Source organism: Heloderma suspectum, chromosome 17 (assembly GCF_057233095.1).
Source record: "Heloderma suspectum isolate Gila_16-S chromosome 17, 16-S_ref, whole genome shotgun sequence".
NCBI lineage: Eukaryota > Metazoa > Chordata > Lepidosauria > Squamata > Helodermatidae > Heloderma > Heloderma suspectum.
This window is the reverse complement of record NC_139474.1, coordinates 10,263,315-10,290,735: the sequence shown is the minus strand read 5'-3', so window position 1 is coordinate 10,290,735 and position 27,421 is coordinate 10,263,315. Positions and strand designations below refer to the sequence as shown.

The window sequence follows — 27,421 nt, the reverse complement described above, 5'->3', positions numbered from 1 at the left end:
GACAGAAAAAAGTCCTACATCTCCCAGCATTCCCCAGCCACCACGGAGATATAGGGCTTCGTTTTGTTTTTCTCATTATGATACTCAGTGCAATCCTATGCATGATTTACTCAGAAGGGTGTCCAGTTGAGTTCAGTGATGTGTGTACTCCCCTGTAGTAGGACTGCAGCCTCAGCCTGTCACGAAGCCTGGCCATGTGTGACCGAAGCAACAGCCTATTTCCCCGTTTATTCCTGGAAGAAGAAGGCTATCAATGGCTACTTGTCATTATCAGTATCCGCCTTTCGATGTCAGTTGCTGGAGAGCCTGAGCGCAAGGGCGCTGCGGCGCTCATGTCTTGCTTGTGTGTTTCCCATTGGGGCATCTGGTTAGCCGTTGTGGGAACGAAATGCTGGACCCTTGCTCTGATCCAGCATGGCTCTTATGCTTACGCCTGACTCCCCTTCTACCGTTGACTCTCTTCTGTTGAAGTTTAGAGGTATGTTACGGGCGGGCGGGAAAGGGGCCTGGGTCTCTTGTGCTCTGTAAAATGCCATGCACACTGATTAAATAATAATATAATAATAAGCAGCAATAGCAGCAGCAAAGGTAGCGGTGTGTTGATCATATGTAAAATGGTAAAATCCGTGTCACTGTAATACCTTTATTAGGCTACCCAAAGGATCACCCCAACTGTGCGGGTTTTGGAATGATGATGGCTTGGCTCCAGACTTACGGCGCAATCCTCTCCATGTCCACTCGGAAGTAAATCCCACTGTGTCCAATGAGTCTTACTGCCAAGTAAGTAGATGTAGGAGTGCAGCCTTACTTGTTCTTAGAACAGACTCACTGAAATGAAAAAGCCATAAATTCAACATGACTAGAGGATGAGATGGCTAGATAGCATCACTGATGCAATGAATATGAACCTGAGCACACTCCGGGAGAGAGCGCAGGACAGGAAGGCCTGGCGTGCTGTGGTCCATGGGGTCACGAAGAGTCGGACACGACTGAACGACTGAACAACAACAACAAACCATTAATTTCAGTTGGGTCTCCTCTAAGTAGGACTAAGACAGGATCCAACTACAAAATATTATTATTTGCAGTCAGAGGCAGTCTGCTTATGTACACGAGTTGCTGGGGAACATGGGCGGGAGGGTGCTGCGGCACTCCTGTCCTGCTTGTGGGTTTCCCGTGGGCAGCTGTTTGGCCTCTGTGCGAAAAGAATGTGGACTACGTGGTCTGATCCAGCAGGGCTCTTCTGCTGTTCTTGTGTTCACTTGGAGGGGGGAGTCTTAGGGCCACCTGCCGTTCCCGCTTCCTTGAAACGCAGCATTCACACAACAAACTTTCTCAACTTTTTGTTCCCGGACAACTTTTTGCTTCGTGTCGTATTGTTTGTTGCTCTTTCTCCCGCTCGGCTGGGCCAATCACAAGCCGGCCCCTTGAGTGGGCGGGAAAGGGGCGGGGGCAAGCCCAGCCTCCACGTGACTCTTTCAAAACCTTCCCCTTTGTCTGAACTGCTGTGCGCTCCTTCGCCCAGAAGCGCAGCTCGGCGGACTGGTGCCCTGAAGCCGGCGGAGCGCTCCGTTTTCCCTTGGGGGGGGGGGCTCTGCGTGGCGCCCCCACCCGATCTCCCGCTTCCCCACCACGGTGGCAGCCTCTCCTCCGATCCTTGCCGGGAGGGACCGGGTCGCCCGCCGACCATCTCCCCGGAGGGCTGGCCACCTGCGTGCGCCTCGCTCCCTTGGTGCATGCGAGCTGGCCTCTCCAAAGCGCCGGGAGCTGGCGGGGCCGGAGGAGCCCGGAGCTGGGGGCCCCATGGCCGCCCGCAGAGCCGTGCCCCCCTCGCTGTGGTCCGGCAACGAGCGCCTCCGCATCGGCGAGCGCCTTCAAGCCGGCCTGGCCGGGATCTTGGAGTTGGATCTCCTGCGGGAGACGCAGAAGGGGACCGTGGAGCGCGCCCTGGAGGAGAGCCGGGGCGATGGAGAGCCGCTGCAACAGGTGAGTGGGGATGTGTGTGGAAGATTGGGAGGGGGGCTGAAGAGGGCATATGGTGGGGATGCGGGGGGGGGGGATATGGGGCAGAATCCAGCAATAGCCCTACTTATGTCGGACTACACCACGGTTTGTCTGAATCCCAGCACTGTGGGTAAAATCCAACTTAAGTCTTATTTAGAGTAGACCCACTGAAATGAATGGAACTTCAGTTAGTCGTGACTAACTTATGCCCCATTTATTTTAATGGGTCTACTCTAAAATAAATGGGACTTCAGTCAGTTATGGATTTTACCCATAGTGCTGGGATTCAGACAGACCACGCTAGACAAACCGTTCAACACACACACACCCAGGCACACAACTCTATGTACTATATATAAGCCTGAAACTCTCCATGATACTCCATGCATTCTGATGAAACTGGTTATAGTCCACAAAAGCTTCTGCCAGAAAAACTAATCCTGTACATGTTTACTTCGAAGCAAGCCCCCCCTCCCCCCCCCCGATTTCAGTTGGGCTTGTAGGCTGCAATCCTATGTACCTGTCCCACAAGACTCTTCATTGGTTTTGCTGCCATAGTCTTTTTAACACAGCTGCCCTTCTGGGAAGAGCCCTGGTCTAGGCATGTTTGCTTGTGAGCATGTTTGTTGCTGAATTTGGTGGCTCTGACTCCCCCAGGCAGGACAGGTGGCTCTGTCCACAGTGATTCTTATCTCCAGCAAGCCCTCTCCATGTCTACTCAAAAGTAAGCCCCATTCAGTACCATGGGACTTAACTGCTCCCCAGGTTAAGCATATGTACACTTGCAACCTAGTGGTATGTCTACTCAGGAGCAAGCCCCATTGAATTCAACAGTGCTTACAGCGCAGGCTTATGTAGGAGCAAGCTCCATTGAGCTGCTGTTCTTTAAAGGCATTGAAGTGAGTCTGTCTTGTTTCATTGTGGTTTGTGTATTTTTACCCTGGTTTGATTTGATTTATTTGAGTTATATCCCATCCTTCCTCACAAAAGACCCCGGGTCAGCTATAAAACAGAGCACACCACATAAACCACCTTAAAATCGTGACGCTAAAAGCCACAAATGTCTAATAAAATACAATGAAACCATCAATGCCATCAAAGAGTCAAAAAAGACTGGCTTAAAATACCTGCCTTGGATTTTTTTTTTTTTTTGGTAGAATGGCAGGTTCTGAATCTTGATAATAAATCAAGCAATATATTGAACACAGCGAGACTTCTGAGTAAACAGATGTGGGATTGTGCTTTAAGTGAATCCTTTGTGTGGGCAGGAGGATTGCTTAACGTGGCTGAGTTGTACCTTAAACCGCTTAAGTGATCTTGGCTTTATATATTTAAAATGCATTTGAGTAAATCAGAGTTTGTCATTTTAAAAGGGTGGGGAAGTAGATATCATGGCTCATCCTTGCACCACCTGCCAGTTTGCGGTGGGCTACCAGGTGCCTTGCTGGTTGTTGGGCAGGATTTGGGGGTACATGTCTAGCCCCCATGCAGCAAAATGAACAGGAGGGACCCCCAGATGCAGCATGGCTGACTTCAAAGTGTGGTAAGTGAAGTCATCCATATTACTGTCTAAAAGGAGCCCCCTCCTCCTCCCTGGTAAGACCATTAAATCCAGAATCTACAATTACCTAACTGCACTAGTGTAGGGAGTCTTACAAAGAATGCTGGGCCTAATCCAGCAAGACGCTTCCTGTGCACCCCTGCTTAAATGTACGCAGGTTAGTTATCTCTTAATGGTTCCCCTTGGCTTGATTGAAAATGTGTCAGTTTACCTCAAAGAATCTAGATTTGGGCTGGGGGGTGGTTTTGTTTTAAGTCAGCCCATGCCTACCTTAGAGCAAAGGTGGGGTTAAAAAAAAAACATAGGGCCAATGGCTAATTTCAGAGGGGGCTGCCTGATGGTGCCAGCTGGTCACTTGGAATTCCTGCAGAGATGTTATTTTTATATTTCCAAAGAATGGCAAAGAATTATTTGTGGTGCTTTATCAAAAAAAAATTAAATGCTAAGAAAAAAAGGATCCCTGCCTGGACGTGCTTGCAATGGGAGAGCCATAAAGGGAGGGAAGATAGATGGAGGTAAACCAGGCAAAGGTGTGTGTTTAGTTCAGTTACACATCTTTAGGGGACCAACGGGTGAGAAAGTAAATGTTGTGGGCCTTGCCCCGATCCAAGCAAGCATTTCTGACGCAGGTTCTTTACACTGTAATAGATTCAGAATCTGCATTCTTGTTTTACACATGAAAAACGTGTTGCTGGACCAGGGTGTCCTGGGATCTAGTAAAGGAGTCTATGCAAAGCAAGAGGTAGCCCTTCTCAAGCCAGAGTAAGTTGGGGGAGTGTATGCAGATGGCAGTGGAAGTTTGGAATGAAAGTCATCAGGGGGAGGACTTTCAAGGGCAGGTAGGACAGTGTTGGAGTGGAGCAGGGGGCGTGAATTGGGTATAGGGTTTTAGGTGAGATGTTGTGGGGGGCAGTGGTCTGGTGATCAGGAAAGGATGGACTTTGGGGCAGGCAGTAGGATTAGAGGTTAAAGTGGGAAATTTTGGAGGCACTGGGGCAGAAGGAGAGGTCTTTGAGTGGGATGGGAAGAGGTCTTGGGATTGTGGGGGATCAAGACAATGGGCTTGCGGAGTCGAGGTGTATTGAGCACCTGAATTCAGAAGGGCTGGGCCAACATCAAGGAAGATTAAGCAGGTGTACAATCAGGAAAGGGAAAAAAGGCTTGTAAATGCCTACGTGGCAGATGGGTAATTAATATACAAGAGGAGCTTTAGACAGGAGGAGGCAGGGGGGTTGGAAGGTACAAGAATGGGCCTGTAGGAGGAAGCAGTCTGAGATTATGGGCAAGGATGAGAGGGGGAGATAGAGGGTTCTGTTTGCAGGGTTTTGGCAGAACGCTTTCAGTTTAGTGTGACGGATCTTGCCGAGGACAAAATGTTTACACCAAATATAACCCGATCGTGCTGTTGTTGGTTCATCTAGAGTAACTGCTGCTCCCTGCTTCTGTTTGTGAAACTACAGGTGTGCATTAGAGCCTTCCCCAACAGATGTGTTAGACTACAACACCCAGCATCCCCCAGACAGTCCAACACATCTGGAGAGCACCAGGTTGGGGAAGGCTGATGTATTAAAATCCCTCGGCATGCTCCAGAAATAGTGTTTGGGGATGGGGAGAAGGAATTTGCCCTTACGCTGTTTGGGATCTCCATTTGGATCGTTAAGCAATCTTCAAGAATCACCCTGACTTGTTAGCAAGGGGTTCCGCTGGGAGGGGAGTTCGTGTGGTTAGCAATGCATTCGAAACCCAGACAGCTGGGCCGGCTTGAGCTGGTAAAAGAGCAAGTAGTTAACTGCCTGGCAAAGATTTGTATGTCACTCGAAAACCTGCACCCTCTTCTTCTGGCCCTCCCCCTGAACAAGGAGTTGCCATTCTAGTTTTGTGTCCAAAACATATTGGCACACAACCCTTCCAATTTTGTATTCTGTCAGTGCACAACAACTCTCCCAGTTCTGTAGATCCATGTTGTATCCACAATTATGGATAGGGGTGGTTTGAGAAGCTACTTGGTGTGATGAATTTGCAGACAGGTTACCCTGGAGAAGAAGCTGTTGGTTTAAGGAACAGCAAGCTTTTAAAGAAAACTATAGCTCCTCTGTTGGCAGATCGGTTATGTGTGGGTTCTTCTCTTTAATGCCACCATGACCACATTAAGTTATTATATCCATACTAGAGAAAATCCAATGTTTGAGAATACCTTTGTGGAAAGATAGTGGTGTTTGTCATCTTTTGGAATTCTCATTTCCAACAAAGTATTTGCCCGTATTCTCTTTTCATTAATTTGAAATAGACGCTATCTGGTTTATCTAACAATATTGTATAATCTCAGTTATTATTGAAAGCCTAAATAGAAGAATCAGTTTCCCTCCCATGACTGTAAATGAGAGCATGCCCATATTTTAAGTACTGGTGTGGTTATAAAATCAATAAGATTTTTTTTAAAGCAATATGCAAACTTTTGACTTGCATAGAACACTTGGATGTCATTCTGATGAAGTGTTCTGCCTGACTTTAAAGCTTGCCTCTGTGTGCAAGCTGAGACATAGGAACTGTGGCAGGGGTGGTAAAGGTGTAGACTGCAACTCCCATCAGCCCTTCCCAGGGTGGCCAGTGGTGAGGGATGATGGGAGTTATAGTCCAAGAACATCTGGAAATCCACACTTTCCCCACCCCTGGAGCGCCTGTTAAGGATTGCTGTTGTGAGGCTGATGAGACATCAGTATTCTTTAATAAGCCTGGAAAATTTCACTTCTGTTACCTGTCTGTCCACCCCCATCAGATCTGCCTTGCTATTCAATCGTGGCCACATCAGGTTGTAGTGAATTCCTCTGGCTTTATCCTGTGCCGACTGGGAATTCTGTTCAGTGTTAGCAACTATGAGTGCGGAATTTGGACGGGGTATACTTCTGGATGGATTAACACAGAATATGTGTCATCAAAAGCCATGCTCCTGGTGGTTCTGCCTGGACCTATGGCCCGATTGGAGTCCACCGGGAGAAGAGCCTTCAGGGTGGTGGCCCCTTTTCTGTGGAACTCCCTGCCTCTGGAGGTCAGGCAGGTGCCAACACTGTGTTGTTTCCAGCGCCTTCTGAAAACAGCTTTATTCCAGGAAACCTTCCTTGACTGACCAGCCACGGTTTTTATTGGTACACTGTTTTTAAAAATAATAATTTTTAATATGGTGTTTTATTTTTCTTACCTTTTTATCATGTTATCTTTTATTGTTCACTGCTTTGGAACCTGTTTAGATGTGGAGTGGTACAGAAATGCTGTAAATAAGTTGTACCAAGGCAGGCTATTTGTCTACCCATCCCAGTGTTGTCTGCTTGAACTAAGAGCGGTTCTCCAGCGTCTCATAAGTCTTGCGTCCGCAGTAGGAGGCTGCAGGTACCGACAATGGGGTGTACCCCACCTTCATACCAAGAGTTTAATTATATCCTATACTTTAAAAACATGAATCAACCTCTGGGTTTGGGGGTTGGATGGGATGATTCCCCTCACAGGGCAATGGGTGACATCACAGCAATTTTAAGGGGCCCACGAGAATCCATCTTATTCTTTAACCTGGTGCCCTCCAGGTGTTTTGGTTGACAACTCCCGTTATCCCTGACAATTGGCCAGGCTGGCTGGGGCTTTGGGGACTCGTAGTCCAAAAACATCTGGAAGGCACCAGGTTATTTCAAAGGCTGCAGAGAAGTGATTTTTCTCCTGACCCTCTCTCTCTCTAATCTGCACATACCATGCGCTTCTTGGCTGTTTGCATTATTGGCTGCATTTGGACTGGAGTGCTGCCTTTGTAAATAATATCTCCTCTTTTGTCCAATCTGTCACTGCTGCCCCCTTCAAAAAGTAGGGACTCCTGAGCTAGAAACACCCCTAGCGAAACCCCTTGGCTTCCAAGACTCGGTCTCCCGTAGCCTCAGCCGGTGCAGAGGGCCTGGCAGGTGGGTGCTGTGTTCTCTTTCCTCACGGGTTTGGCTTGCGAGCCCTGGGCGTCAGCTGGCCCTGCATGCGTGTGCGGGGCAGGAGAGCGAACCAAAACAAAGCACCTGCTGTTCACCACGGTGACTTCCTCCTTGGCACGTCTCCCTCCTTCTGCTCGAGCCTGCAGGAACAAGGGCCTGACTTCCTTGGGCTTTTTTGCTTTTAGTTTGCCGTTGACCTGAGCAATCCAACAAGAAGAGTGCCTCTGGTGACTTGCTGTGCAACCTTTCCCTTGCTGTGGGGGCTTTCCAACTCTCCTGCGCTCAGGGGAACCCTCCGCATTGCAGAGGATTCTGGATATCGTGGTTGGTTCAAGTAGGGCCTTGTTAGGCCTCACTTTTAGTGTGCCTAAACCATTGCCTTCAGGGGACCCTTATCTGTGACAACTCACCCACTGCAGAACCACAGCATGTTGCAGAGGATTCTGGGCAGTGTTGGGTGCACGGCTGGTTCAAATAGGGCCTTATTAGGCCTAGCTGTGTGTTGCCTTGCCTCAACAAAGAGTGTGCCTAAACCATTGCCTTCAGGGAAACCTTACCTGTATTGGCTTGCCTGCTGTGGAACCCCAGTATATGCAGAGGATTCAGTACGTGGTTGGTTCAAGTAGGGCATTATTAGGCCTCACTGCTTGTGGAGAGCATGCCCGAAAGCATTGCCTTGTAGCTTCACATTGCAGAGGAAGATCCAGCTGTGTTGGGCACGCTCGCTTCCTTACCCGGGGAGGAGGTTCATAGGCACCTCAGACCTCTGTGGTTTGGACACCACTGCATTGCCATGAACATCAGGGGACTTGGGGGAAGTGATGTGGCTTCCAGGACATTCTAGGGGAGTCTTCTCAAGCTGGCCCCTTCAGATGTGTTGGACTACACATCCCATCAGCGTGGCCAGTGGTAGTCAAAAATATCTGGAGGGACCCAGGTTAGGGAAGGCTGCCCTTGGTTGTCCGGTCTTTTTTGAGCCCCATTGCGCCCTTTACCAGTGGGTGTGCTGCACCTATCAACTTCTGTAGAGATTCAAAAGGAACGATGGTCGTATGGAGCTTCTGGTTTCCAAGCTGGTTGCCGTGAAATATGGCTTTCATATTTCATAGAGGGATGATGTACAAAGCTGCGTTACCCTAAGTCAATCCGTTGGGTCTGTCTGGACAAACTTCAATTTAAAAAGGTCAAAACAAAAACTACAAAGGTTACTGGAAAAATGGGGCGGGGGGAACGTATACATCGTAGAATATATAAAAATTCCTAATAGGATACACCAAAGTAATGTACAGTGAGCAAACATTGCAATAAACCAGGTTAAAACATTGTAATCACAATATATGAATGTATATATTCATATATTCATCTTAATCTTAAGTAAGATAAGATTACTTATTGTAAACAAAGCAACATGTATACTCTTAATACAGATGCATGTAAGTAAATGTCAAACGCCTTTAGAATTCATAGTCTTCAGTGGCACATTTATGGATTAGGCAGTCTTCTTTATTTTATTTATTAATTACATTTCTTAATCGCCCATCTGGCCGGTCATCCGGCCACTCTGGGCGATGTACAATGGTACAATTTAAAACAGTAAAATTATACATTAAAACTTTATTTAAAAATACCCTAACCCACCCCAAATGCCTGCCTGAATAACCAAGTTTTCAGTGCATGGCAGAAGCTCATTAAGAGGGGCCATGGCAGAGTTCCCTAGGGAGGAACTCTTTAAAATGAATCCAAAAGGCACAGTATCTGATTATCAGGGAACACACTCTTAAAAGTATGCAGAGGGTGAGGCTCCATGTTTAAATGCTCTCCGTTTTTATTTAAAGTAAAAACCCAACTACCTGTCAATAGAACACTTGGCATGTCAGGGAAGAGGCTTTCTTCTTGCTGACATGCTCGTGGAGGCTGTGTTAAATAGGGGTGGCCGTTCACCTTGAATCGGTACAGTCTAGCAAAAGCTTGAGCACTCAGTTTCTTCCCATTGGGTTGCTCATCTTTGTCCATCCGGGCACAGGAAAAGCCTTGCAAATGCTTGGCAGCATGACCACACAAGCAAGGGGCTTTTTTTGCTGCAGCACCCTTGAGTTCGGGTACACAGGCTTTGCTGCAGAAAGCAGTTTGCCTATATTAGAAAAATTCCAGCTGTTCTGTGTTCCCCCTGAATTTGTGCTGTTTTGCAACGCAGGGGAAAGACGTTGCGGAAGGGTAGCCTTGTTAGTCCATTGCAGCAATCCCCCAAAATTTAGTGGTCCCATGTCCACCTGAAAAGCTAACCAATTTATCGCCGCCTCAACTCTTGTGGACTTGAGCCTGAAAGGAGGTGGGCTCAAAGCCATGGGAGTTTATTCAGGGAGGGCACATAGCTCTGTGGGGAGAGCACCTGCTTTGCATGCAGAAGATCCCTGGTTCGATCCCTGGTTCGATCCCTGGTTCGATCCCTGGCATCTCCAGTTTCCAAAGCATTGGATGCTGGGCACTGTAGTGCAACCTATCTGGAGGGTACCAGCTTGGGGGAGACGGGAGTAGGCACTACTGGGATAGATGGACAAGCGGGGCTGAAATGGACATTAATTTAAATTTATTATATAAATTATATAATATAAAAACACATCCACTACAATATCAAAACCAATAGAAAAAACAGCATAAAGCAATAAATACCTTAAAAACATGACAGCAAAAGCACCAAAACAGAGCAATGTAATGATCGATTAGAAGTCAAGACAATCTAGGTCTAGTGCCTATTTCTTTTCTCTTGTTTTCATTTTTACTCTAGAGTGGGGTGGGCAGACTTCAGGCTTGTGGGATCTGCTTTGGGATTTTAACTAGAACCCTGAGATCCGCCAAATGGCCCTGCAAAAGGCCTGCCCTTAGAATTCTGAACTTGGGAGATTTATTTTGAGTATTGAAACTCTACTGAGCAAACAGTCCTTCTACACCAATATCTACTCCCATATATAGAAAATAGCTTTGTGAAAACCCTTGGTAGCCTTAAAATGGTGGTCTGTCTTCTCCTTCTCTTTTTGGAAGGTCAGTAAGCCCTCGTCTTTCTCCCCATCTCCCTCCTCCACTCCGCCTCCCATGCATGGGGCACTCTCCCTTCTGATAAACAGCGTGCTTCTTTTTTTAAATGGGAGCGTGATCCTCCTGGACAAGTGGATGGATGGCAGCTGCAGCACAGCACTCCACCCAAGGAGGGGAGAGGCTAGCATGCACGCCCATGGATCTAATCGTGGACAAACAGCTTTATCTTCCTGAGGGGTGTGGAAGGGTGGCAGTTCTGTGGCCACATAAATACACTGGGGGAGAGGCTGCTCTAGCTTTTGTAGGTCCTGTGGGCAACTTGGAGTTGAGGGGGGCCTTTAACAGGGGTGGATGTGGGGGGAGAGGACATGGCCCCTAGCCAGTCAGGGTTGGAAAAGAGCAGGGTGGGTGAATGGGTCCTTTGTGCCGTCAAAGGGGTGCCACTTTCTCTCGGGCCAGGACATGGGCAGGTTGGCTGAACTGTGGGTGGGTGTGACCTGAACCTATCTCTGTTTACCTGGAACAATCCTTCCTTTCCAGCTCCTGTCCCTGGTAAAGTGCCCTCCCTGCTTTTGCCTCCTGCAGAGGAGTAAGTCCATTGAAGCTGACAGGACTTCAGACTTCACCCAGAGCAAGTGCAGATATGGATGGACTGGTTCTGGAGAGAGAGCCCAGGGGAGACCTCCTGTTTGATCAAAAGCTGCCATCCTATGCGCCCTTGCTCCCGGATAGACATATGTATCTGACCTGGCTGCAAGCGTCCTCGTTCCCTGGGGTGGCCAGATGCAAAAAAAGGTTGGGGCTTCTGCAAGTTTAATAGTCGCATGACAAACTACACCTGTTGAAATTCTCTCTCCTGCAGAACTCTTAAAGGTGCAAGAGCCTCATCCCCTTAATGGCAAACTCAGGCAGTGAGTGCCGACAAGATTGCAGCCAAAATGGGGCCACCGAGAAATGAGAGGGAGGTATTGGTGTACTGTGGTGGTGAGGAGCCCCAAAGTTTGCAGAATTACAAAAAAAAATGGGGAGGGCAGGGAACTAAGCAGGCAAAGAACCAAACCAAAATGGTCCAATGTGGGCTGAGCTAGAGAATTGTTAGGCAGGGTGGCGGTGGCAGGGGGGATGGAAAATGAGAGGGGGAATAGAATGGAGCATTTGGGGAAAGAGTTCTGTCTGAAACCCTGGAGAGGCAATGCTGGTCAGTGTGTGTCGACAGCCCTGAGCTAAGATGGGCTGACGGTTTAATTCAACGTAAACTGCTTCCTATGTTCTTAAGATGCTAGGTTTTGCTGCCCAAGGCTGGTTGAGGAAAAAGCACTCTGCACATGCTTGACAGCACAGCACTTTTGGCCCAAACCACAGCACTGGAAATCAGTCCTGGGGCTGTGCATTGAAATCCTAGACATTTGGGTGTGAGCCGGCGTTCCTCAGCATTGGTTCTCCTTATCTCCAGTTCACAAAGTCCTCCTAAAGGCAAACAAAGATACATATTTTTTTTATAAAGGTTGGCGTAAGACAATTTGCCCATGAAGTCATGTGCTAAAATTGCTTGACTTTTGCAAGTTCACAGGGAAGTGTTTTTGTTCATAAAGCGTGGCATTGATTTATGCAATGTATTGTGGCAAGATGTGGTTGTGGTAGTGATGATGGCAGCTGGCTTTTAAAAACAGGAACAGGGCGATGTCTGTCATTGTTTACTAGCCAGCAAGGACTGGAACCTCTGTATTCTAGAGTAGTATATCTGTGATTACCATACGACAGGGACAGACAAAAGGGGCGCTTGTAGACTTCGTGGAAACCTCAGGATAATAGTCTAGAAATAGGGGTGTCGAACCTCTTTCAACCTGAGGGCCAAATTCCATTTTGGAGACGCTCTTAGAGGCCACATATAAGTGGTGGGCGGTGCCAAAGGAAAAGGGGTGGAGCCAAAGCACCCAAAATACCAGCATTTTTTAGCTTAAAACGTTATTGCCTATTGCCTTAGGAGAGGCATTTCAGCCTTTTAGAATCAGGTGGCTGTGGGGAAGCTGTACAAAAGCAGGGAAACCAGCAAACAACTGGAGGTCTGGTGAAAGGCGTTGGGGCCTGGGGAAAAATGTGGCCATTTGGGGAACCCAAAAGAGGTTCCCAAACCCTGGACTAAAAGGACATTTGGTCTGGTCCAAACAGGTTCTTTTTTTTTAACATGGTGTGCTAAGGATAATACCTTATCCTTGGTGTTGGTATTGATGATGAGAATATTGTGGTTTTGTAAATTTCTGTCCTTCAGAGAACAATGGGCTTTACGAGCAGTTGGATCTCTGAGCCTTTTTTGGTGCTGCCAGATCATCAGCAAAACATCCTTTTCTCTTTGAATTACCCCAACCCTCCCCCATGAAGGTAGCTATGTTGACCGTAAGAAAAATGGCAAAATCCATATTTGCATAACATCTTTATTAGGTCAACCCAAAGATTGCAAAAATTGTGCAAGCTTTTGAGATCTTTTATGGGATCTTTTGGTTGTCCTAATAAAGGTATTACACTTGTGTGGATTTTGGAATATGTTTTTCTTTTAAAGCTGTTTTGTCCAAGTTTTGATTTTCCACGCGCTGTTTGCCCTCCACTGGGAGATTTCTGAGCAACTCGCCTAGCTCTGCTGGGACGAAGGACTCGGGACAGCGATGAATTCCACTGATGAACCGTCAGCCCCCAAAACAAAAATATTGGAAATACAAACTCAGGGTGTGCTGTGGTGGGAGGGGGGTGAGCCAGGCTGGACAAATGGGTGTTTGCCCTCTGTATACCCATCCACGCCATGCGCCGGCCACATGGCACAGGCGTCTGCCGGGCGGGCTTGCTCTGCGTTTGAATGGGTAACCAGGAGGCCCTCAGACAAAGGCAACAGCTGTGTGGCTTAGGAGAAGAAAGAGCAGCGCAGGGAGAGGAGGGGCCCCCGGGGTTTATGTTTCATTCCTGCTGGCTCAGCAAAGGGGGCTTTCTCCACCCCCCCACCCCCACCCCGTGCTTTTCCTCGCATGCAGCAGCTGTCTTAACTGGTCAGGGAAGGGGAAGGGGAAAACTTCATAGGCATGTTGCAACAATCACCCTTCAACTCCTCACGGAGATCAATAAATCTTGCAAGCCCGGTCCAGGTGCAGTCTGAAAGGCCGGGCTGTGTGTAGAGATAAGCTTTCACATGTTTGCTCCCTGTGACGCTCTGCAACTGCTAATGCCTTGGATTTTGGAGTCTTGGCTCGCAACATCTCCCAAGCTTAAGGCTCCCTTGGTTTGTCTGGGCACAAGAGTACATTGGCAGAGTGGGTCCTGTAATGAAAGATGTTGTAGGGCGGGATGCTCCTGTTCAGGGTGCCAGCTATGCTCTCTCCCATGGTATTCCATTCCATTCCCCCACTCCCGAGTTCCCTATCCCCACCACCAACACACTCATGTCCTCAGGCTGTTTTGGGGGGGGTTCCCTCCCCTTAGGGTGGTGCTTTTGGGGGGGGGACTATTTTTCTGCCACCGCACCCACCCAAGCCTTGATTGTAGCTCTATTCTCTGCATGGGTGGTGCTGTTTTGGCTACACAAGGATCGACACATGAAGCAGGAGTTGGCTACCAGTATGCAGCAAAGGTGGGCAAACTGGCAACCTCTGGTGTTTTGGACTGCAACTCCCATCAGCCCATCTAAAGTTCAGGGATTATGGATGTTGTAGTCCAAAACACCTGGTTGCTTACTCCTGGTAGGTCGAATGCTTTGCATGCAGGAGGTCCCAGAATCAATCCCTGGGATCTCCAGATAAGACTGGGAAACACACACCCCGTCCCCGTTTGAAACCAGTGTGCGGCTGCTGAGAAAAAAGCAAATTCCATGTTGGGCATAATTAGGAAAGGAATCAAAAATAAAAATGTCAAGATCATACTGCCCTTATCGAAATCTATGGTGCAACCACACTTGAAATACTGTGTACAGTTCTGGTCACCGCAACTCGAAAAGGATATTGGAAAAAGTGCAGAAAAGGGCAATTAAAATGATCAAGGGTCTGGAGCAACTCCCCTAGGAGGAAAAGTTTCAACATTTAGGATGGCTGAACTTAGAAAAGAGGTAAGGAGAGACATGCTCAAGCTCTACAAAACTATGCCTGGTGTGGAGAATGTGGATAGGGGGATGCTTCTCTCTCTCTCTCTCTCTCTCTCTCTCTCTCTCTCTCTCTCTCATAATACTAGAACCTAAATGGGGCCACCCTGTGAAGCTGATCAGTGGGAGATTCAGGACAGAAAAAAGGCAGGACTTCTTCACACACCACAGAGTGAAACTGTGGAATTCACTTCCACAAGATGTAGTGATGACCACCAATTTAGATAGCTTTAAAAGGGGATTGGATATATTCCTGGAGGAGAAGGCAATCATTGGCTACTAGTCCTGACGGCTACACGCTACCTCCAGTATCGGAGGCAGTCTGCCTATGTACACTAGTTGCTGGGGAACATGGGCGGGAAGGTGCTGTTCCCCTCGTGTCCTGCTTGTGGGTTTCCCAGGGGCAGCTGCTTGGCCACTGTGTGAACAGAATGCTGGACTAGATGGACCTTGGTCTGATCCAGCAGGGTTCGTCTTATGTTCTAAGCCCTGGAGAGCTGCTGCCAGTCACTGTAGACCATGAGAGGGCAACATCCAGCCCAGGGGCTTAATCCAGCTTGCGGGTGTTGCCTGTCCAGTGAGGAATTCCCCTTGTTGTCTCTGAACCATAATCAGAGATAAGGAGGGGATTTCCCCTACAAGCCATTCGCCCTCCCAGTGGAGCACAGGGGACTCCCTTTGTTATCTCTTGATTACAAATTCTTTTCCTAAATTGCAGCCAGATTAATGGGAGGGCAGCAGACTTCAGGCTTGCAGGATCTACTCTGGTTGTTGCTTTTTGTCCGCTGTCCACCCCCCACTGCAGCCAGGTACAAAACAATGGCTGTGGCAGGCAGACACACACAAATGATTAAGGAATGTGGTGACTCTGAGCACAGGCTGAGTACCAGAAGCAAGCTCGCAAGTCCTTTTCTACTCCTGGTTCACCACCGCCACCCCGCTTTCTTTTCCAGCTTGTTAGTTGTAGCAAGTCTTAGGAATTAGTCTGTCTCCAATTACAAAATACTGGGGACAGAGGAAGGGAGGGCTGTTTCCTTCGCGCCTTGCCTGCAGTCTTCGCGGAGAGCATCCAGCTGGCTTCTGCCAGCCTTTCCTTGCTGTGCCATCTCATGCCAAATTTGTTTGTCTTTCCTGCGAAACAGGAGGAGGACTTGAGCAGCCTGGGCGGGAACCGGTTGCCCGCCGCCCCCACCACCAAACTCGACCGGAGCAAATCTGAGGACTTGCTGGGGACCCCCAAAGAGCCTCGCGCCTCCTACAGCTCATCGGAGAACATTGAGGCAGAGCCCGGGGTGCTGCGGGCTCACGTAGGAGACGGGTTGGACAAAGGATGCCTTGGGCTGCGGATGGTAGGCGAGCAGCTCCTCTCCCACAAGAAAGCCGGGGTCAATGGAGGAGACACCCAGGAGATACTGGAGGCTGACTCTAGGCCCAGCTCAGGTTTGTCCAGGTTTGGGATAAATCCAGCCATGCAAGGGTCTGTTTCATTCTGAATCCTGCCCCAGCAGGAAGCTGGGAGTGGATGTTGAGCTCCGATTGCAAGCCTCTGGAACTCTTCCTTTGGGTGTGTTCTGGATCTCTTCTTAGTTTGTGTGAGGAATTTATCATAATTGATTGTTTTATTTAAATCAGGGGTACAAAAAGTGTTTAGGAGAAATTGGAGATAGCCAAGGGATTCCTTGCCAGCTCTAAGGGAGTCTCTAGGCTTGTGTGTGCGTGCGTGTGTGTGCGCGTGTGCATCTGTGTGTGCATGCAGCCCCCTGGTGGTGCCCAATGTGGCTCTCAGGGCCCAAACGGTTGTACCCTGGTTTTAAATCGTTCAGTTTTATTTGTACCCTGCTTTTCCTTCAAAAAGGAAGCCCAGAGCAGCTAACACGATCAGCAAAAAACAAAGGCAGCAATTTCAAAAGACAAGCCAACGGTATGGGAAACGATCTAGACAATGCAAATGCTATAATAAGGCTATAAATAAACTTTCAGTTCAATGAATGAGGAAGCACCAGTTTGGTTAATAAACCATACAGGGTTCATAAACGGTATGCCTGCTCAAGACCCGGCTGGATATGTTTGCTTTACATTTCCTTCAAATTCCTGCCACAGGTGGTTGGATGTGGCATAGGGAAGGGGAATCTTTTGAATTTAAAAAATGACGCTACTTTGCCCTTATATGGCACTTCCAAATATTTCATTCTCAGGCTGTGCTTCCTTCAATGTCACCCTGCAAATGTAGGTCAGTCTCGTTGCAGATTTTGGCAGGGGCGGGACTGAGAGAGAGGTGGCCGCATTAGACCACCTGGTGAGAGGTCATGACTGTGGATGAGATTCTGACGGAGGACTTCCTAATCTCCATGCTGCTACCTCTGGTGTATTACTGTTATGATCCCGAGCGACGGGGCCTGGCTTCGCACTGGTGGAAATAGCCCTTACTTTGATATAACAAAGCCTTCAAGCAGACGTATGCAACTGTCAGAGTTGGGGACAGCGGGCTGTCTCGCATGATCAAAATAAGCCACCATGGCTTATTTAAATCCAGGCACAATTTCCACAACCACCACCCAGGCTCAGCTTGCCATCTGAACCTGGGCAGCATGGCTTGTTGGAGGGGGAAATGGACCCCCAGTGACCTTAAATAAGCCACGACGGCGTCTTTAAATTGCAGTGCGTTCCATGCACAATTAAATAAGCCACTGTGGCTTATTTTGTCGTGTGGACAGGGGTCACCGTGCCCCCCAGTCTGATTGAAGCCCTAGGCACAGCCCCAGCCATGGTGTACCCCTATAGCCCCCTGAGGGGGGGGCTCCCACACAGCAGGGGGTAGGGGGCAGTCCTATAGCTCTGTCCCTCAGCCTACTAATCTCCCCTGCCTTCAAATGGCATCGCTTGCAAAGCTATGTGCTGGTTAAGTCTTCCCCTAATGACTGAAGATGTTGTTGCAGGCTTCAGCCACAGGGATACATTTAAATTAATGGGGTTTAAAAACAAAATAACCCCAAGGCATATGTCGCAAAGGTCTCCTTAGCATGCATGCCAAGTTTCAGGTGTCCACGTTTCACGGTCTTTGTGCTATGGTGCTGATGGATGGACAGACAGACATCCCTTTTTATAATAGATTATTATCATCTTTGTTATGACAAGCAAGGAGTTAGACAATACCCCCCCAGTTGTTTGTCTCTAACATTCAGGGGTAGACTGCCCCTACCCATGGGGGTTCTATTTAGCTATCATGGTTAATAGCTGTCGCTAGACCACTCCTCCCCGAATATGCCTCCAGCCCTTTTCTTTACAAAACCCACCTAAGCTTGCATCCGTCATCCTGGCTCTCTCCACCTTTCAGGCTTCTATGAGACCAGTGACGTGGGCTCCCTATCTGACTCCTGTGCCTCCGTGCACAGTGATGGGCCCGGGGGATCACGCTGCAGCGTCGGCTCCCTCTCTCAGCTGCCAGGCCTGCGGGAGAGCTGCTTGGCCCGCCCGCACTCGACCGACGAGGCCGCCGTCCGCCTCCTGGACCTCCGGCTACAGCGTCTTGCCTTGGCCAACGCTCCTGGCGCTGACAGCAGGAGGCCTGTATCAACAGGTGAGGCCGTGCTTGGCGTGAACGGTGACCTGGGCTTTGCAGATCCTCAGCGTGCCCGAGTCTCTGCTCTGGCCAAGAGGAGTCAAATGGTAGAACGAGCAGGATTACAGACCTCCCTTCAAACCGGAGCAAAGACAGTTCCTTGGGAGCACTGGGGGAAGCAAAACACTGAGTGCCAAATGCAACTTTCTGAGAATCAATTCTCAGCCTGAAACGAGAGGACGTTTCTAGCCCTCATGGCTGCAGAGACATGCTTGGAAGTGTATATAGGCCAGGGGGTGCAATCCGTGGTCCTCCAGATGTTGTTGGATTGCAGCTCCCATCAGCCCTCACCGGCATAGTCAGGGATGATGGGGGTTGCAGCCTAGCAACATCTGGAGAGTTACACATCTCCAAAGCGGCAGCTGCTTTACTCGTGTTGGTTCTGCGCACGATTGTCTAGCAGCCGCCCTTCTGCAGTCCTTGGCTGTCCAATGCATGGAGGGTGACTAGGCCAGCGACAGGAATGCAGTAGTGGGTTCAGGGTCAGCAAGCGTGGTCTGCTCTCTCCCCTTGCATGTTTTTGATCACGTGATGAGGAACACCCCAAGAAGGCAGGGGGGTTGAACCTCCAGCCCAAACACAGCCCAACCTGGCTCTCTGGGATTCCCCAGATGGCCACACCCCCTTCCTGCCCCCCATCTTTTAATGGTTTCCCAGGTTTTCCACGTTTCCCCCCTCCCCATTCTAAATGGTTGAAACACCTCTACTGTGACTTCATTCCTGTCAGTAGGAGCTTTAAGCTACAGTGCGCTGGCCTTTTTGCCCCAGCCACACCCACCACTGGCATGCGGCCCCCAGGAGCGCCTCCAAAGTGGAATTCGTCTCTTGGCCTGAAAGAGGTTCGAGACCGCTGAAGCAGGGCTCTTGTCTGTTCAGTGACGTTCTGATTTCGGCCTTTGAATTACCTCACGTCCTGCCTCCAGCTGCTGGTTCTTGTACTCGTAAGCTCCTTTTCAATGTCTTCCTTTGCTGCAGGTGACCTGGAGTTCCTTGTGGGCCTCGGAGACTTGTCCCTCCCGCTCCCAAAGAACCCGAGCCTTCAGCTGCTCCAGTACAGGTCGGATCTTGTCTCCCGGAACACCAACGAAGTCTACCACTACCCAAGTCCCTTGCACGCTGTGGCTCTGCAAAGCCCCCTCTTCACCAGCAGCCTCTCCCGCAGTTCATCCCAGGAGGATCTTGACGAGGGCCCTCTGGAGCATGCCAGACCCAGATCCCCAAAGAGGGCAGCCACGGGCTCCAAGGAGCAGCAGAGGGTCCGGTTAGACCAGTACGTTGCTAAGTTGGTACTACGGTACAAGTGCCGACCAGTGGCCGGCAGGACAGAGGCCGGATACCTAGTGGGAAACCAGAAGAGCCTCTCGATGTCGTCCGTCTGCAGCTCGGTGCTGGGCGCCAGCCAATTCCTTGCCCCGGCACCCGGGTGGAAGATCCGACGACGCATCTCCACTTGCTCCCACTTGCGGTCCCCGGAGGGCTCCGAGGGGACGCGGGATTCTCGGGTCTTGGACGGCCCAGGGGATATCGCCCAGTTTCTGGAGATCAGTTCCATCCAGTCCAGCTCCACCAACCTCGCCAAGGTGAGCGAGCCATCGGTGCTGTCCTTTCCGGATCCCCTCCCACCATACCAGGACCCTTCAGTCAGCCCCTACCCAAATAAGCCATGTGGCGGATCGGAGAGAGGAGCTCTGAGCTGGGCTGATGGGACCCGGAGGCACCTTGTCCAGGTCGAGAGCCCCTCCGCAAAGGAGGCCTCTTTGCCCCGGGCTGCCGGGGGAGACTTGGACAAGCTGTACAAAGGCAAACACGCTTCCCGGGAGTTGGTGAGGACGGCCGAGAGGCCAGAGAAGGCATCCGAGAGGAGCTGGCTGAGCCCCCGAGAGCTGCTGCGCAGGCTGAGCCTTCGGCGTAGGCCATCTGCCCGGGTGGGGAGCAGGGCCCGGGCCAGCTCGGAAATCAACGTCCACATGGCAGCGGGGCTGGTGTGCCACGGCGAGCCCCAGGCCACCCGAGGCAAAGCTGTCAAGCCCAAATGGGCCTCGGTTCTGGAGATCTCTAGCAAGGCTCCCGGGCGGCATCGGCTGAAAGCCGCCACCTTCCACCACCCACCCCACATGCTTAACCGCCACCTCGCCTTCTCCTCCGACTCTCCAGCGTCCTTTTGCTTCCTCGGGGGCAGCCACCTCGACCTGCCCCCCCGGCAGCGGGCCGGGCTGGCCAGCAGCACCTCTGGCCTCGGCAGGGTGGAAGCCACCAGCGCCATCAGCCTGAACGGGGACTGGATCCTCCACCAGCTCGGGGACAAGTGGCCTCACGCCTCAGCCACCTTGGACTCTGCCGACCTGCCAGTTCGTAGCTTCAAGCTCCGGCGCAGCCGCTCCTTCAAGGAGCTCAAGAAGATGGTGTCACGCTCCATCAGGGGTTCCAGAACTGCCAAGTGACACCTGCGACCCCAGTCCTTCCTTCCTTCAGCAATGCCAGAAACAGGCAGGAAGATCCATTGGGGGATAGGGGTGCCGGATGGAGTAGCTGCTCAGCCTGTTGCAGGTTTCCTGCATGACCCTCCTGGGAAGAGTTTTCTGTCTCTCTTTCTGGACAACATGGGCTTCTTCCAGAGTTTGTTCAGTACCCCCACCCCCCAGATACACACACCAAATCTATATTTCCACTTCCTTTTGTGGGGGCCAAGCACATCTTCAAATTTGAATTCTGAAGCTTTGGAATATCCACCGGCCTTCGCGAGAACCAAAGTGTGCAGTTGAACTCTGGCACTTCGCCCAGGTGGCGATTTTATTAAGAGTTGGTGGGCGTGGAAGGGGGGCTCTGTGACAACCGCTTCTTGCCCTCGATCCGATGTTGCTCCCGTGGTCTTGCAGCGTCATGGCTGTGAGGGGCAGAGAGACTGCTGCATCCCTTTTTTCTGTTTAAGGTCTCTTCTTTCATTATTGTTATCATTAACTACGATATTTTGGCGTGGTGGAAAAAACATGCAGGCCTACCCCATTTTTCTTTTATTTTGATTCAACAAGTGCAACGCAGCCCACCGAACCTCCGGCTAATCACACACACACCCCTTTCCCGGTTTCGTGTTTTTGTTTGGTTTGACAGGTGCAAGCAACTAAACCAAGAGGGTTTTTCAGCCTCTTGAGTCCGTGGCTAACGTGGTGAGCTGCTTTTGCCTTAGCCCAGGATGGGGAACCTGTGCCTGTCCAGACATTGTTGGGCTAGACAGCCTCACATTCTTCACCATCCCTGGCTTAGTGGGCTCCAAATTGTGTAGGCACAATGGCAACATTGAGGGCCTGCATATTTTGGTTTGGAATTGGATCAGGTGGTTGACGCCTGCCTACTTTGGCTTCCTACCCTGTGCCTTGCGACTGACATCTGTAAAGATGTCTTCGTGTTATATTATATCTCCCTCTTCCAAAATGAGGGTAACGTAAGAGCTAACCCTGAGCAGGGGCAGCCCCTTTGATTTTTTTTCCCCCTTGGGTCCCCCTCACAGGTTCCCTCAGGGAACATCTCAACGTCTTTCTGGAACTTTCCAGTGCTCCCACTGCATTTCAAGGGAGGGGATGCTATGGCCCCATATACTTAAAAGCTGATAGTGTGAAGCATCAGTTTCCAACGTTTTGTTGTCGTTTTCAATTCATCTTGCTCCCTGAAACTGTGAACCTGCATTTTCTTTTTCTCTCCCCACAAATATAAATGTTAAGAATGAGGTTAGGAAAAAATAATAATAAACAAGCAGTTTTAAATGAGGCAGCTTCCCGCTCATTGTTTCCGAGGAAATATTAAGAGCAAAATAGATGGAGGCGTGAAGTCCTCAGTACAAAGATATTTGCAGATGGAGGGTTTTTCAGGAGTCTGTTGCTCTGGCAAAGTACACCTCTGACACCAGGGTGGCATCTTTTCTGTGCTTGCAAGCAACTCAATTTTAAAAAAATTAAGAACTCTGGCAAGCCAACCCATATCTTGCGACAGGAACCACCTGAAGTCTGTGTTAATGTTCAGAAATGAAACAGAGCTGCACCAGGAATGATTCTGCCGTGTATGAATCTGAGGCTGAAAGGAGTCAAAAACAAGGGACAGAGCCCTAGATTAATGTGGGGCTTTTCTTATCCCCACTGTTGACATCTTGAAATAACAGTCTGACCAGATGGGAGAGCAAGAAGGTTTATGACGGGTGCAGAACTTCTTTCAGGCCAAGGGGCGAATTCCATTTCTGAGAAGCTCTTAGGGGTCGCATTCCAAGTGGTGGATGAGGCCAAAGGCAAAAAGGGCGGGGCCAAAAATACCACCATATTTTAAGCTTAAATCTCCCACTTCAGGTAACAAAGCCTTAGGAGAGGCAATTCAGCTGTTTAGAATGGGGGAGAAAAACTGCACAAAAGCCAGGAAACCACCAAATGATCAACAGCTGGAAGAAAGGGAGTAGGGGCCAGGGGAAGGGGGTGTGTCCTTTGGGGGAACTCTGGGGAACGACTTGGCCCCCGGGTCTGAAGTTCTGCACCCCTGGTTTATGGGTTCTATGCAGAAAAGTTGTGCACAGGCCATGGGGGCGGGGGACCACCTCATCCCACCCCATCTCTTTCACCAGGGGGGCACCCTGTGGCTCTCCAGAAGTTGCTGGACTACGGCTCCCATCTGCCCTAGCCAGCATAGTCAATGGCTGAGTGTTGAGGGGAATTGTAGTCCAACACACAAAGAGACACACGTTCCGCACCCCCTACCTTAATGAACCATCCAGTGATGCACTTATTAGCGTTGTGCTTCATAAATGAATCCGTCTGAAAACTTGATCACCTTTAAAGACTGCTCCTGGCAAATTGGGAAGCAGATTTATTCATTTCTATATAACAGCCAATTATTTTTTAGTCAGGAATCACCACCACCACAAAAACGATGGGTGGCAGACCAAACTAAACACTCACATGCTGGTTCGGCTAAAAGCAGGGTGGGCGTGAATCACCTCAAACACTAAAAGGAAGCAACAAAATGCTACAGTGTGGAGTGCTGTTCAGGGTGCCAGCCGCGCCCTCTGCTCCCTCGAGTCTGCTGCAACCTCCCTCTTGTGCGTGGGTGGGTCCGTTTTGGCTACGTACAAACGACTTCGCGATTCGTATATTGGATGGCACCTCGCCGTGCCGTTGCCCTGCCTTAACAGTATCATTTTGCAAGTTGTGGTGCCGAGAGATATGAAAGCCTGGGGTAAAGTGGGAGATGTCTGCCTGGCCCTCCCATCATTAAACCCACGTTTACAGTATACAAGCCCTACCCTGGGCCTAGAAGCAAGCGAGGGGATCTTGCGGACTACTTTTCTCCTGCCTCCAAGGCACACAGTTTGGCATCCTTGATGCGGGTGCTGCTGTTGCCTGTGGCTTGAAGGACTAAGCGAATTGCTGTTTACGGCGCGATGCCTGGCTCCATGTGGCTAATAACAGTAATTAAAAGAGACTAGGAGACAGTAGGGATGAGATCTGCAAGCCGGGACTCGTTTGACGGTGCTGCCGCGTTCTAGTCCAGAGCTCGCTTTTTCCAGCACTTGAAGCACCGGTTCAAATAACTGAGGGGCTGACATTCTCGGCCAGGGCTGCCGCCGCTCTCCACCAAGAGATGGCGGGCCCAATCGTAACCTAAATCATGAGGGCTGCGGAGTTGAGTTTATCAGTTAGAATAATCAATTAAAAACCCTTTTGGTAGAACCCAACCACCTTCCCTAACCTGATGCTCTCCATTTCTGTTGGATTGCAAGCCTCATCAGCCTCAGGGATGATGAGGGTTGTAGTTAACCTGTCTGGAGGACAATTAGGGTGGGGGAAGCTGAACTAAAAGGTTCCTTGATTAAACAGGGTGCAGATGGTTAAAAAGATTTTTAATGCAAGTACTTACTAAACACACTCACACCCTGCAGATGGCATGTGCCACCCTAGAAGATGCATCCCTACCTGTGTGAGACAGATGCAAGGGAGTGGGGCACTTCAAAAACAATGGTTGCTGCCACAGATGCTCTAAAAACAACCCCCAAAGTGTGGTTTATTTCTTTAGGGTATTTTCATACTCAGCCCTAGGCCAACTTAATCAACTTGCTGTATGAGTTTTAGTTGAATCAACAGAGAATCCTGTAATAACCGGGTGACGGCCCTAATAATAATTGTATGTTGTGTTTTTATGTAGCATTTTGCCTACATTTTCTTGGCAGTCCTTAAAAGCAATCCTAAAAAGTGGGTGTGCGTTGTTATCACCATATTGCCAAGGGTATGGCCACTAGCAAGATTCGAACTGGGGACTTCCTGAGCTGTAGCGCCGCATCACAAAACCTTCCCTTGGTGGAAGGGGCTTTGTGTTAGGCTAATTTTTAAGACATGTGAGATTCCAGACAGATCTTGCTCCTACCATTAGGGAGGGCAAGGAAATCTATCACAGGAGGCAGATTTTGGAGGAGCATGACAAGGCAGCGAATGATCAGTTGTTTAGTTCAGATACGGGCTGACTTCAGGCCCGAGGGATCACCCAGGAGGTTGCCAGCTGGAGTCAGAATCAAAATGGTGGCTCGGGGGGGTGGAGCCAGATTCAAGATAGCGTCTTGGTGGGTGGAGTCAGATCCAAAATGGTGCTTGCAGCGGATGCAATTATCTCCTGTACCCCATGAATGCACAGAGAAATAGCTTTTGGTCCAAGTGGCTATGGCTCAGGAAGTCTAACAGCCCGATTTTGGGAAGAGTAGGGCTGGGGGGAAGGGATTAAATTTGTTGTTGCTATTGTTAAACAATTAGGGAGCAGAAACTGGGTTCCCGTAGATCCTAGTCTACCTTTGAGGCAGCCATGATTTAGTTTGTTATATTTCTGTCGCATGAGTGGGGAGGAAGGTGCCATCTGGATTTTTTTTTCTTTTTGGCCTCTGGCAACCAAAATGTCGGAGGCCAGCCCTAATAGAGCTATTTCAACCTCTGGAATGTGTTAATAAGAGGCCCATGTCCACTGGGGAATGTCTTTAGTAATTACTCAGGGAGGGGGTCTAAAATGGGGTCAACACAGCCTTAGCGCTAATGAAGCGTTCTGAAGAAGAGGGAAGAGGTAAAGTTATCCAACAAACCCCAAATAGCTGTTTTTAAAAAATAAATTGTAGAGCAAAAATGCTAGGGTGTCTTTTTTTCTTGCTTTAAATGTTACTACTCAGTACGATTGATCTCTGGATATATTGCTCGTTGGACAGTTTAAATTAGCAATGTTATTTTTTCCCCTTGCTTGCACTCGCTTCCACCCTGCAAGGGGAACAGCAGGGGGGGAAATAGATTGTCTAAAGCAGCAGTTAAATTTTGTCAAAGGGTCACTCAGAGAAGTCAGTTGGGCGGTCGTAGGCTGAAGCAGCCATTCATGAGATGGTGGCACCAGTTTTTAGAGGAAAGAACAAATGGAAGTGAATCTTGGGAGATGCTAGATCAGGGGTGCAAAACCTCAGGCCCATGGGTCAAATCCAGTCTTCTGGGGTTCCCCAGATGGCCACATTCCTTTTCCCCAGCTGTTTGGTAAAAATCCTTAATCTACAGAAGCGATGCAGTTTGCCTAATGCATTTCAGGTACACTATTCTGTTTTCCTTGAAGAGCTACTGATGACTTCTTGCGACTTGCATAAAAGAGCATTCCTGTGGCTGACCTCATTCAGGTCTTTACAACAACCCTGTAAGGTAGGTTATAATGCTTACCTTGCAAGGAGGCAGCTAAGGGAGAGAGAGAATGGCTTGCCCAAAGAGAACCTAGCGAGTTCAGGGCAGAGATAAACACTGAATTGGGGACTTCAGGATCAGTAGCTGAGGCTCGTGGACGTTATGCGGTGCTAGATCTCATGGTGTGGGTTGTTGCTGGTGAGTCCCAGTGCTGTATCTATTGCTCCTTCTCTAGCCTGGTTTTACCTTCCAAGTTGGCAACCGGCGAGGAATTGGGAGAGCAGGGCGGGGAGGGGAGAGTGATACCGCACAGGAGGCAGATCTCATCACTGAGGCAGCCAGTTGCTGACCTTGAATATATGGGCTTTAAACGTGTTGATTTGTGGGCTCCTTAAAGCAATTTCCCCTACACACACAAACTCCCACCCTCAAGCCACTATTAGCAAAATGTATGGTAATTTGGAACTGTGGTGAGACTATAAAGGCACTGCTTGCATTGGACCCAAGGCTTTGTCTAGTTTTGCATTCTACTTTCAACAGCAGCCAGCAGATGCTGTAAAGCATTCAGGGCTAAACTGGTTCTGCAGCTGGAAGCTCTTATTTTTCTTACTGTGGTCAATAATATTCAGCAGATGGCTTTTTCCCCACAAATGTGTCGAGCCCTCTACATCAGAGAGTGGGGAACCTGTAGCCTTCCAGCTGTTGGGGAACTCCAACTCCTAGCAGGCCCAACCAGCATGGCCAGTGGTCAGGGAAGATGGGTGTTGTAGACCGACATCAAAAAGGCCACAGTTTCCCCAGCCTATTTATAAGAGCGTAAGAATGACCTTGCTGATGCAAACCAAAGTATACTTTCACGGTGGCCCAACCTGACACAGCCAGAGAGCTCACAAGGCAGCTGTGAAGGTGATGGACTTCCCTGTTCTTCATCACCTTGTCTGGTGCGCAGAGATTTACCACCTCTGGATATAGAGGTTCTGTTTATCATTGCAAATGCCCATCAGTACACTTCATCCTTCCTGAATTGGGATAGTCCAATTGGTAAAGGAAACAAACCTTTTGGTGGCGAGTTCCAGCAGTGGTTGGGGGAGCACTTTTTCCAGAACAGTGCTTATGGGTTGGTGACTTCTTGTATTTAGTTGGAGGAAGACACAAACACACACAGCATGACCTTTGGCATCAGTCCAGGTGGTACAACACAGCCAAGGTCCACAAGAACACAGCATCTGCCCTTTTTTTTTTATGAGCAGAGACGCTGATGTCATCCACCACCCCGCTCCGACTTCCTTGTTCTTTCTGAGCTTAGCTGTGATCCTCACGGTAGCTGGGAAAATTCATTTTCCCCCAGCAAGAATATATTGTTCCCTCCTGTAATGCAAACAGATCTTGGGCTGCCTTGGTCTTGAATGGGCAATTTGGACCCATTGGCTTTACAAAAGACCTGCTCCTGGTGGAGAG

General features: G+C 49.4%; 1 protein-coding gene across 1 annotated transcript; it reads left to right on the top strand.

The window, feature by feature from the left end:
- The first annotated feature begins 1,463 nt into the window (after nucleotides 1–1,463).
- LOC146334449 (uncharacterized) lies at nucleotides 1,464–26,457 on the top strand. The gene is made up of 4 exons (XM_084824832.1): nucleotides 1,464–1,986; nucleotides 15,820–16,117; nucleotides 18,012–18,254; nucleotides 19,272–26,457. Exons 1-4 carry the CDS (start codon nucleotides 1,804–1,806, stop codon nucleotides 20,735–20,737), a joined length of 2,190 nt encoding a protein of 729 aa, XP_084680958.1. The 5' UTR covers nucleotides 1,464–1,803; the 3' UTR covers nucleotides 20,738–26,457.
- Nucleotides 26,458–27,421: the final 964 nt, after the last annotated feature.